Source organism: Vidua macroura, chromosome 6, assembly GCF_024509145.1.
Source record: "Vidua macroura isolate BioBank_ID:100142 chromosome 6, ASM2450914v1, whole genome shotgun sequence".
Lineage (NCBI taxonomy): Eukaryota > Metazoa > Chordata > Aves > Passeriformes > Viduidae > Vidua > Vidua macroura.
In genome coordinates this window covers 59,833,431-59,846,440 of record NC_071576.1, presented here as the reverse complement: position 1 = coordinate 59,846,440, position 13,010 = coordinate 59,833,431, and the positions used below count along the sequence as shown (strand labels likewise).

Below are 13,010 nucleotides of genomic sequence, written 5' to 3'. Positions count from 1 at the left end.
CTGCAAGCAGGGATTTAGCAGGGAATGCACAGAATGTATGTTAGGAGTGAACAGCTAATTTGTCCTTTTTGCCCGAAAAGTTCCAAATGTTTTTGGAACACCTATTTGTCAGGTACTCACCATATCAAAGCAGTTGTGCTGTTTCTCATGTGCTCTTATCTCAACTGTCTCTGAACAAGTTCCAAATGATTACTGTTAGAAATTAGTTACTACCTGCACAAGTCCTGGTTTCACAAGTCTGGGTACCAAGTGCTATGTCAGATACTCCAGATCCTTATTTTGACTCCCTTCTTTGAGAAGTGAAGCACCTGACAACAGACAGTAGGATACAGCAGCAAGTTTAGAGCAGAACAAGCACTACTGTTTCCACTGACCACGGTACATCATCTGGAATTTTTTCTTTGAAGGTCAAGAGAAAAAGCTATTTACATTAAACCACTTTCACCACACAGTTAAGAGACTCTAATGCAAATTTGAAAGCACAGCTCCTGCCATGAAGCATGGGGTGCAAGACACAGCATGCTTATGAGTCATTTTTCCCTGTTCAGTTAAGATACAGGCCTGTTGTCTTTACCATGGCTCAAAGTCACAGTTAATGCTCTTCAGGTATGTCTTCCCCATAACTTTTGTTCTCCTGGTCTTTGTGTACACCATTCACTTCCTCCTAAAGATCTGCATGATCGCTCCCATATATAGGACAGCATTTCAGTTCCCTCAAAGAGGGAGGCAAAAACTCATGCAATCATTACTGCAGCAGTGTTATCACTAAGATTCAGTTTTGCCATGGTTCCTAAGTACCCTTCTTACTAACTTACCTAAGTAGCCATCATTTCTATTTTTCACACTTTGAGACTCTACGAGTGTATCTAATACTATCCATTCACCTGTCCTTCCTCAAAGAAAGGTTTAATCCTGCTTCTGACACAATGCCACAACCTCAGCATGCAAACCTGCTAACATGGGCAGAGTCTTTGGATACGTCCACACAAGAGCCTTGGGCAACACCCAATACATGGCTATGGGCCAACATCTGTTTCTGAAAGCTAAAGCAATGAAAAGTTATGCTGACAGTGAAAATACCTGTGTTGCTGTAGTCCAGCTTTTTAAGTGACTGCAAAATCTGACAATATTTAGGCTCATGTGATGTAAAGAAAACTGGCACAAAATAGATCAAAGTTTCCTGCCTCAGTCATTTCTGATCATATTCCTTTGTGTAAGAGGCTGAAATCAGAATACCAGACCTACAAAACATCAACATCCAGAGCTATGATGAACCATAATGATGAAATGGATTCAATTAAAAAACCAGGAACATCCACAAATACTCACATTCACACTTGGGAAGCAGCAACACTTATATGTTTGCAGGCTAATATTTTATTCTTTTTTTTTTCTTTTTTTTTTTAGGATTGAGTAATGTTTCCTTTAAGAAACTCTCAATCCCTCTTTTCTCTTTAGCCTGTTCTCCAACAACCAGATTTTGGTAGACCTTATTCATAGCAACTTCCCACACTGAGATTGGCTTCTACTTCCATTACTCTGGAAGATTCTAGCTAGAAAACATAATTGGTGACTTTTTCAGAAGTACACATTGCTGTCAACATTACAGCAACAAACACAGGGATTGTGAGGGAACTGCCTAAAAGCACCAAAATGGATTTAAAGGGTAAAAACCATGCATGGAATCTAGGTGTGAATGATCAAAGTCTGAATCCAGCAGCCTATGCTTTGCTCTGTTAGAAAGAAAGGTTATCTCAAGCACAGGGAAAGGAAAGAATGTTCCCATCCTCCACCTACCTTTCCCTGCCTTCTCCGAGAATGCATCTCCATGTGCCAGTTAGCATAGCACTGCTAGCAACTCCTCATCTCAAACTCAGAAGGGTCTTCCCTCACAGGTATATTACTTTTTTAAGTTGTTTACAGCAGCAAATTACTGAAGTATCACAGAATTTATGGGGTTGGAAGAACTATTTTATAATTCTGTTTGTAAATTAAACTGTCAAGAAATACACGTAGTTCCTATCAGAAATTTAGTTTAGTCTCTAACACATAACAAGCTGGTGCAGATGCCAAAAAAAAAAAAAAACTACCTTGCAAGACACCACAGCAAAAACAAATTTAACATGTTGAGGCTGTTAAGTGTCAGCAATCAGTTTATCTATCTGCTTTAGATTACATCTTGCATGTTTACAATAGCTGTTAACCAGCAATACATATTGTCACCATTATCCAATCATCTGTTAACACCTACCTCTTCAAACACACACAGAGAACTCCTACCAAACACAAAGTTGTCTAATGCACTCTGTGGGACATCTAAAACCCTGCATCATAGACACCTTTTTGAGCTAATAAGCAAAAACAATCTAGAATAAAGAAATCTGACAGTTGAAAGGCTTAATAAGAGTTCTGGAAAGAATTCTCACTCTAGAACAGAAATATTCAAAATTCCCACATTACCCATAGGTATAAACAGCCTTTGCTAGAGGAATCTTCCGTGAAGCTGCTACAGAGCAATTGCTGCTGGGATCCTTCTGAATTCACAGGTTCAGGGCTAAGCCCATGGTGATGCTTCATAGAGATGCTGGTGAGAAGGGTGCAGTCCTCTGATAAGTCAAGAGTTCATAAGCACTTCAGGAAAAAAAAGAAAATCCACCACCAAGCCAACACTCCAGGATCCTAGCCAACATTCCCCATCTTGTAAAAAATTCTCGTCTCCAAGGCTGAGCAAGTGCTATTATGGAGCAAACAACAGCAGCTCTGTTTGCCTCCAGAGCTACTGCAGCAATATTTAACTCACAGCTTCAGAGGACTCTGACTCTCAAAACAAGGACAATTCTGTTTTTAACAGGAAAATTATCAGTTCCCAGATTTGTCCAAACAGAGATCAAGATGCTTAAAGATGTGTTTTCCAAGTGCCAGGAAAGCCTGCTGCAGCTCCACTGAATGTTGAAATGCTAAATCCAGCAACTAGAGAGTGTGCATGCGTGTCCTTGCTAGAGATTAAATGCTCTGTCTTCTAGTTTATCACTGACAAACATTAGGTCAACAGCACACTCCCTCCAAATTCAATCCTATCAAGATTATCGCTCATCACAGGAAATGGAAAATGTGCATTTCCCAACCTCTCAAATATCAGCAACAAGCCACAAAGTTCTGCAAAAACACAGCCCAACAAATCAATTTTCCCCTTCCTTCTGACAGCTTGAGCCCAGCAATAGCAAGAGGAAAAAGCAGAAAAAGTAAGGTGGTAGGAGCATTTTGTTTTGGTATATTCAGAAGATGAAATTTGTCCAGACATCAAATCTGAGTGCACCCAGAGTGTTTAAACACCACACACACTCCCCACTGCATCCACACCAGACAAAAATCATTACAGAAGTCCCTCATACAGGGCTTCAATTGCCACATTGCAAGGACACCATTACAAGTCAAAAAAAAAAAAAAAAAATCTCTGGGAACTGGAGAGATTGGAGAGACTCAGGCAACAAAGGAAGTAATATTTAACTCAACTAAACAAGGTTATTGCCAGAAAGACAAGTCTGGGTCATGTCATATTATAGCATATCATCATGTCTCATTTCATCCGTGCCTTGTTTCCACAAAAGCAAATCAATGAATGCTATCAGCAGAATGCCCACATTTTCAAGCACCACAAGGGCCAATGACCTACCCTATGTGGCCAACACCTAGCCAGCATATCTCCAAAGGATACAGTCTGTTTGTCTTTGTGGTCCAAGGTTATATCCATTGGGAAACCTTATCTGTGAAAGATACTGCTTCAAAAGATGAGTAGAGACTGTAAACTGCTTTGGGTGCAAGTTAACCTTAAAACATACCTATTCCAAACTTCCCAGTCACGTGGAAGACTTGGGATTCTTCCCTCAGCTAGCAGAAGGACAACATATCCATGTTTTAGACTTCACCAGCACTCTTATCTACTCTCTGCAAGTTCATTTTCTTTACTAGCTGTAAGCCAGGGACCAAGAAAATGTAAACACACCTCCAGGAGCTGGAAAACATACTGGCAGGCTTGGAAGCTAATTAGAACAACTAAGTTTTGAAGAATTATCAAAATGGGCCCACTAATCCAACATCAACTAGCCAGTCTTTGGCTTGGCCCTGGTAATATGCCAGACCTCAAGTTTCTCACTACACAATTTCCACACAATAATGGGGATGGATTCAGGGTAATACTGTGTTCTCTACACGTGAAATACAACAAAACTAAATCAATCTGAAGGACCAGGCCCAAGTCACAGCTGCAGCATGGGTAAATGCTACCAGAAGACCCAAAACTCTATGGCAAAGAATACGGCAAACTTGTGGCTGACACTCAGTGATTTAAGAGAATTTCTGGAAAATAACAAGGCATTTCAAACTGGTTGAACATCTTCAGGACTGAAGACTAGGAAAAAACTTCCCAACTACCAATGAAGAGATTTGTCCTCTTTAAATCATTTATCTAATGAAACACAATACCAGTTCAAGTAACCAATCTAGTTAGGTCAAAGTTTACATAGCTGAGTGTATAGCTCTGTGTACAAAAATAAAGTAGACTTGCTTTTCAAACAGTTCTCCTCACTATTCTTAACCACTGAAATATACTAGATACTGAAAGCATGCCCTAGAGCGTGTGCTCCTCAAGCTACGTTCCTCCTGGATACATTACTACTGCTGGCAGCACATGCATTCAAGGTGAGGAGCACTATTAAATTGATTTAGGTGAGACTTCACTAATACTGCATATGATCCCTTTAACTGCACTACAGCACATTAATATCAAAATTCAGACTGATACCAGACATGGAAATAGTTCTGTCATTTTCTTTTAGATGACAATGACAAAACCCAAGTACAGTATTCACTCGATTGCTTTGGGAAGATGGTGAATTGGGACCAGCTAACCCATGGCCACCCAATAACTTATTAGCAGAATTCAGCCTAAATCATCAACCCAAAGACACCCTTGTGAAATAAGATACTCTGAAGTGAGGGCTGAGCTCATACTCATGGAGTATTTAACCTCTTTTAAGCCTTTAGTCTTATGGAGTAGAACCTGATTTCAATGTGGGCCACTTTTGAGTTGATCTCAGCAGCAACGCATGTGGTTGCACAGATATTTCTTCAGCATGTGTTCACACACCTTCCTTCAGTCAAAGTTCTGATTTTACTACAAATTTCCAGTTACTTGTGCTTCTACTCAGGGGGATTCTGTACCAGATGACTTTGTAATTACTTCTTAGTAAGTAATCTGTTCACAAAGTACATACTAGGGAAGTCCCTTGCTTTGCTGTAAATATGTTTCTTATACAGACAGTCCCTCCTCCAAAAATGAATTGGAACGCAGTAGGAGGTTTTTACAATCCCTTTATAATTAGGTTATAAGTTGACGTTTTTCTAAATTGTTTGCTGCTTGAGCCTAGTCATCAAGTGCACAGTGAAGGGAGGAGGGGGGGAAAGCCTCTTTTGGTATAGTTAAACTCATTTCTCAAAATTGCACGGAAGGCACAGATCAGGCCAGAAATTAAGATATCCCAGGAAAGCATATTCACGTAAGAACATTTACTGTACTCCATCTCCAGTTAACATGAAAACATGTTTAACACACATGCAGGGATAATTTTAAACAAGTTCTAGGAAATCAAGAGGCAGGCAGATTCAAGATCATTTTATCTAATTGAATTGGAAATCTGCACTAGAAATCTCATTTGCACTTTTGGTTATGAAAGGATTACAAGGTAAAGCCTCACTGCTTATGAGGGTAGTTGCATAAATCATGGCTCTTACTTTGCTTAAGTCATTGCTCTTGAGTTAACCCTGAAAGGAGAACAGAACCTGTCTGAAGGACACATCTACAATGCAATGAGCAGAGCAGCACTCACAGCTGACTCTCCATCACTAGTTATTCACTGCCTTAGGAAAACAGACCAAAGGCATCACTTCAGCATTCACTTCAGCCTGCTGATATTCAGCCCTGGTTATCACGAGAGAAAGCTTTAGCAGCAGCAGGATTATTGCTGCACTTGCTACTGTGATACTGTCATTTTGCTGGGAGGGAAAAGACAAAAATCAAGTAAATGGAAGGTGGTGAGGGAACACACAACATTCGAGTGCTCATCAGTTTGTTAAGTTTCAGTGATAAGAGACTTTCAGTCTTTAAGTTTCAGGGTTAACTCCTTAATCTTGGTAATTAAAACCCAGATTCACCTTTTTCATCTTGATCAAACAAGACAAGGATAACTACCCAAAAACTGCACCTGCAATTATGTTCTGTTCAAACTTATTATTCACAAAGCAATTACAACTGGAATACTTAATCAAGAACAAAAGGCCCAGCTCTTATTCTTCTCATGTTTTAAATTACATAGAAGGCCTGAATCACGTTTTACAACAGACATTACACGATGAATTTAAAGTCCTAGGAATCAACACTTCTAGACTCCTCCCATACTTTCCCAAATCTCTTACAGTTAAATGGTATTTTCTCTTCTATTATGTTCCTGCAGAAACCCACAATAATTCTTTTGAAACCTAAAAATTACTCATTTATCTGACAACTGCTCTACTAAGTCATATTTGAAATATAATCACCTTCAAAAGAAAAAGAAAAAAAACACTACCTTTCTTCCAATACACGTGGAACAAGCTACAGCCAAAAAAATAAAAGCCCATTTCCACAATTTTCTTATCTTTAGAAGTGACTTAACAGATACTCAAAGCAAGTCGTACCAAGAGATTGCCTACCTGTCTCCCAAACAGGATGCTGGCAGCCTCCCTCCTCCTGCTCGGGAGAAGAGCTATTTATTCGGCAGGAGGGTAGGATGGTGTGTAGTGCCAGAGCTCCAATCTTAACTCCTGTTTATGCTAATGGCTGTCCTCTCCCGATCTATCAATTACACCTCTTGCACAAGGAGCTCTACAAATTTACAAATATCAGCGGCTGAGGTCCTGTGCACACACAGATACCAACACCAACATCTGCTAAAAGCACGGCCTTTGTCACCACACCGAGGGCAGAAAGTGACAGGGTACATCCCTATGGTCCCCACTGCTGGGGAGAGCTCAACAGAAGAACAGTGCTCACCGCAAATCCTGCATGGGAGACGCTCAGAGGACAAAAAAAAAAAAAAAAAAATGGGGATACCTATTTTATTTTGATAAGACAGGATTTGTTACGACAGTTTGCAGCTCCCGAACTGTGCAAGTGTTGACTTATTACTGCAAGGCTTGGAATGAGCAACAGGGAGAAACACCTGTTTCTCATGCACATCATGCAGGGATGTGCATGATGGTATTAACCATGCCCAGACAGCAAATGTTTACATAATGCAAGTCCTCCACAACACGTACCAAACTAGCCAAGCACAATTTTTGCTGATATTGGCTCCTTTTAAGAGTTTTTAGCTTGCTACTCTGCAGCTCTGCTTTCTGCAGGCAAGTAACAAGCAAACTACACGAAACATCCTCAAACACTGAATATTTTGTGACAAAAAACCAAACACACACAGACTCTGTCTGAAGAAGCCAACCAAGCCTGCAGTCACTGCAACAATTCATGTCTTCAACAACATCCAGGACCTTCTCAGGCACTCACTTAAACCTTCCAAATGGCTGTGTAACCATTTTAGTTTGTTCTGCATCCCCTTCCAAGCACCGGAAACAACAACCCTCGTGAGGAACTGGGAGCTCCTCCAAGAGCTAGAACTCAGAAACAGGAAGGTGACAGAGAACCCTCCACTTTGTAGCAGCCAGAAGGAGATTCAGTTTGGCCTTTCAGGAGCTAAGAGGTGGTAGGGATGGTTACACTTTTGCTTCAATGTTAAATTTTATCTACAAGTATTAGCTGCCGTAGATTACTAAGATGTGATCAGGCTGGGTTATCCTGGAACTGTAAGAAGAAAAACATTTATCCTGTCCAAAACCTACAGCCACACTTAACTTAGGACAACTCCCCCAAAATGCTTTCATTGTTAAAATTGTGTCTAGTAAAGCTTCATTATATCTACAGTCCAGCAATAAAGACCAAGTACTTGCAGTTAAAAAGTTAAGAGATCTTGATTTGTCGTTACTTTATAGCTCTGCAACAGGTAGAGGTAAAAAAAAAAAAAAAAAAAAAAAAAAAAAAAAAAAAACCAAAAAAAAAAAAACTATAAAAACATAACCCATAAAATTAATCTTTCCTATCCATCTATAGGTTTTTGATGGGGAAATGGCTGAATTTTAAGGCACCTATATGTGAGTGGAGGGTGAAAAACAGGGCAGAGGAGCTGAAGAGTGAAGATCCTAGAAGTCTACCCTATACCTAGAATATAATTTCCAAATTGCTGACATGATGGTATCTCAGTTAAGCAGCAGAGACATGATACACAAATTGGGGATCAAGAAATTCTAGCCTACTGCAGTACAGATGGATGCCACAGATAGCAAAACTCCTACATGCTCCACTTCTTAATTATTACCGAAAGAGTTATTAAAATATTAAAAAAAAAAAAAAAAAAAAAAAGAAGTTTCAGTTGCTAAAGCCTTGAAGTAGGTCAAATGAAATTAAAGGTCTCTATTTTCATGGGAATCAAGCTGGTTTCGATTACAGGCTCACTACCAACCACTGTATCCCCGCAATCGGCCACACTTTAAACTTCATTCAGGGAAGTGCTTTGGAGGAGCCAGCGGCTCCCGGCGCAAGGAGGACCGCGGGCCTCCCGCAGGGCACAGGCGGGGGAAGGAAGGGCTCTCTCCCGCTGCCGACGGAGCGCTCCCGGCGCACGGACCCGCGGGGCCGGGGCTGCGGGCACGGCCCACCCCGCCTCTCCCCGCACACGCCCGCTCCTCTGGGCGCCAAGAGGAACTCGTGGCCTTCCCTGCGAGCCCGTTCCGTGCGCCGGCCGCGCGGCACGGGCTCTGCCCGAGGGGAGCCGGGCAGGGCAGGGCAGGGCAGGGCCGCCGCCGCAGGCCCGCCCAGCGCCGAGGGGGATGGTGGTACCCAGGCCCGGGCCCTGCGGCGGGCGCAGCGGGGGCTTTCGGCCTCGCCCACGCTCCCCGCTTCGCCGAGCATCGACCGCGGCCGCCGCGCTCCGCCAGCCCGGCCGCCACCACGACGCGCCCCGGAGCTCCCCGGCGCCCTCCATCCTTACCCCCCACCCCCGGAAAGGCGCGGCCGCCCCCTCCCCCAAGCCCCCCCGGTCTCCGGGCGGGGTCGGCGCGGCCGGGGGCGGGGTGCCGGTACCTGCTGCGGGCGGTCGCGGCGCGGCCCCGGCGCTGCCCGGCCCCGGCTGTGCCCGCCCGGCGCTCGCCGCCCCGAGGGTCCCGCACGGCGGCCCCGCACGGCCGCTCCCGTTGGCCGCTGCGCGCGCGCTCCCCGCGCTCCCATTGGCCGCCCGCGCCGCCGCTCGCGGGACGAGGGCGGCGCGGATTGGCGGGCGCCCGGCGGCCCCGCCCCCAGCGGCGCCGCGCGGGGGCGCCGCGCGCTCCCCCCCCCCACACCCACACACACACCCACAGAGACGCACGGACAGACAGACAGACAGACAGAGGGTCACACAGACACCCACAGAGACAGAGGGTCACACAGACACACAGACAGAGGGTCACACAGACACCCACAGAGACGCACGGACAGACAGACAGACAGAGGGTCACACAGACACACAGACAGACAGAGGGTCACACACACACCCACAGAGACGCACGGACACACAGACAGACACACAGACAGACACACAGAGGGTCACACAGACACACAGACAGACAGACAGACACAGAGGGTCACACAGACACACAGACACACAGACGGTCACACACACACACAGACACACACACCCACAGAGACGCACGGACAGACAGACAGAGGGTCACACAGACAGACAGACAGACAGACAGACAGAGGGTCACACACACACTCACAGAGACGCACGGACACACAGACACACACACACAGAGGGTCACACAGACACACAGACAGACAGACAGACACAAAGGGTCACACAGACAGACAGACAGAGGGTCACACACACACCCACAGACACACACACCCACAGAGACGCACAGACACACAGACAGACGCACAGACACAGAGGGTCACACAGACAGACAGAGGGTCACACAGACAGACAGACACAGAGACACACACAGAGGGTCACACAGACACACAGACACACAGACGGTCACACACACACACAGACACACACACCCACAGAGACGCACGGACAGACAGACAGACACACAGAGGGTCACACAGACACACAGACAGACAGACAGAGGGTCATACACACACACACAGACACACACACCACAGAGACGCACAGACACACAGACAGACACACACAGAGGGTCACACAGACACACAGACACACAGACAGACACACACAGAGGGTCACACAGACACACAGACACACACAGAGGGTCACACAGACACACACAGAGGGTCACACAGACAGACACACACACACCCACAGAGACGCACAGACAGACAGACAGACAGAGGGTCGCACAGACAGACAGACAGAGGGTCACACAGACACACAGACAGACACACACAGAGGGTCACACAGACACACAGACAGACAGAGGGTCATACACACACACACAGACACACACACCCACAGAGACGCACAGACACACAGACAGAGGGTCACACAGACACACAGACAGACAGACAGACAGAGGGTCACACAGACACACAGACAGACAGACAGACAGAGGGTCTCACACACACACAGAGACACAGACAGACTGACACACAGACACACACACTCATTCACAGACACACAGATACACACACAGAGCACTCAGACACAGTGCACACAGACACACACAGACACAGTGCACACACAGACACACACAGAGGGTCACACACACAGACACACACAGACAGACACACAGACGGTGTACACAGACACACACACAAACTCACAGACACACACAGTGCACACAGACACACAGACACACACAGACACACACAGTGCACACAGACACACAGACACACACAGTGCACACAGACACACAGACACCGAGCACTCACAGACACAGTGCACACAGACACACACACAGTGCATGCCCACTCACAGAGGGTCACACACACAGACACAGTGCACACAGACATACAGACACACACAGACACACACAGTGCACACACAGACACACACAGAGGGTCACACACAGACGCACACAGACAGACACACAGACACAAAGACACACACAGTGCACACACAGACACACACACACAGACGCAGTGCACACAGACACACTCACACTGCACACACACACAGACACCCACAGTGCACACACAGAGGGTCACACACACACACACACACAGTGCACACAGACACACACACCCTCACACACACACACAAACTGGCACGCACACCCCGTCACTCACACACACTCACACACACACACTCACAGCGTCTCACACTCTCACACACACACACAGCCCCTCACACCCTCTCACACTCCGCTCCCCCAGCGCGCAGCTGTGGAGGGCAGAGCGGCTGCTCCGTGAGGGGCCGGGAGTGTCCCCGCAGTGTCCCCGCAGTGTCCCTGCAGTGTCCCCGCAGTGTCCCCGCAGTGTCCCCGTGGGTCCCCGCAGTGTCGCTGGCCCCCCCTCTGTGTGTCCGTGTCCCAAACGCTGCCATCACAAACCAGCGCGGGTCCAAACCCGGCTCCGAAGCTCCAAGAGCAGAGCTCCGGCCCCGGCTGAGGTTCTGGGAAAAGCGACCCCGGCCCTCAGAGCACGGAGCCACCGGGCCACAGCAGCAGCACTGCGGCACTCGGAGCAGCCTGAGCCCGCGGGGCAAAGGTGGCTGGACCCCGTGCAATGGCAGGGAATCGTGGAACCACCAAGGGATCCCGTGCCAATGGCAGGAATCGTGGAATCGTGGAACCACCAAGGGACCCCGTGCCAATGGCAGGAATCGTGGAACCACCAAGGGACCCCGTGCCAATGGCAGGAATCATGGAACCACCAAGGGACCCCGTGCCAGTGGCAGGGAATCATGGAATCGTGGAACCACCAAGGGACCCCGTGCCAGTGGCAGGAATTGTGGAACCACCAAGGGACCCCGTGCCAATGGCAGGAATCGTAGAACCACCAAGGGACCCCGTGCCAATGGCAGGAATCGTGGAACCACCAAGGGACCCCGTGCCAATGGCAGGAATCGTGGAATCGTGGAACCACCAAGGGACCCCGTGCCAATGGCAGGGAATCGTGGAACCACCAAGGGACCCTGTGCCAATGGCAGGGAATCGTGGAACCACCAAGGGACCCCGTGCCAATGGCAGGAATCATGGAATCGTGGAACCACCAAGGGACCCCGTGCCAATGGCAGGAATCGTGGAATCGTGGAACCACCAAGGGACCCCGTGCCAATGGCAGGAATCATGGAATTGTGGAACCACCAAGGGACCCCGTGCCAATGGCAGGAATCGTGGAATCATGGAACCACCAAGGGACCCCGTGCCAATGGCAGGAATCGTGGAACCACCAAGGGACCCCGTGCCAATGGCAGGAATCGTGGAATCGTGGAACCACCAAGGGACCCCGTGCCAATGGCAGGAATCATGGAATCGTGGAACCACCAAGGGACCCCGTGCCAATGGCAGGGAATCGTGGAACCACCAAGGGACCCCGTGCCAATGGCAGGGAATCGTGGAACCACCAAGGGACCCCGTGCCAATGGCAGGAATCGTGGAATCGTGGAACCACCAAGGGACCCCGTGCCAATGGCAGGAATCATGGAACCACCAAGGGACCCCGTGCCAATGGCAGGGAATCGTGGAACCACCAAGGGACCCTGTGCCAATGGCAGGAAATCGTGGAACCACCAAGGGACCCCGTGCCAATGGCAGGGAATTGTGGAACCAACAAGGACCCCATGCCAATGGCAGGGAATTGTGGAATCGTGGAACCACCAAGGGACCCCGTGCCAATGGCAGGGAATTGTGGAACCACCAAGGGACCCCGTGCCAATGGCAGGGAATTGTGGAACCACCAAGGGACCCCGTGCCAGTGG

The 13,010-nt window shown here is 47.4% G+C and overlaps 1 protein-coding gene across 2 annotated transcripts in view; it reads right to left on the bottom strand.

The window, feature by feature from the left end:
• FAR1 (fatty acyl-CoA reductase 1) overlaps window positions 1-9,303 on the bottom strand; it is a 34,106-nt gene extending 24,803 nt beyond the window's left edge. The window contains exon 1 of one of the 2 annotated variants that reach the window (XM_053981646.1): window positions 9,227-9,303. Coding sequence is in view for 1 of the 2 variants with exons in the window: in XM_053981644.1 (XP_053837619.1) it covers window positions 121-123 (3 nt within the window). In the remaining variant the exon portion in view is untranslated. Of the gene's footprint in view, window positions 1-120; window positions 136-9,226 lie in introns of those variants that run through there. The other variant, XM_053981644.1, reaches the window with a different exon arrangement.
• Between the last annotated feature and the right edge of the window lie 3,707 nt (window positions 9,304-13,010).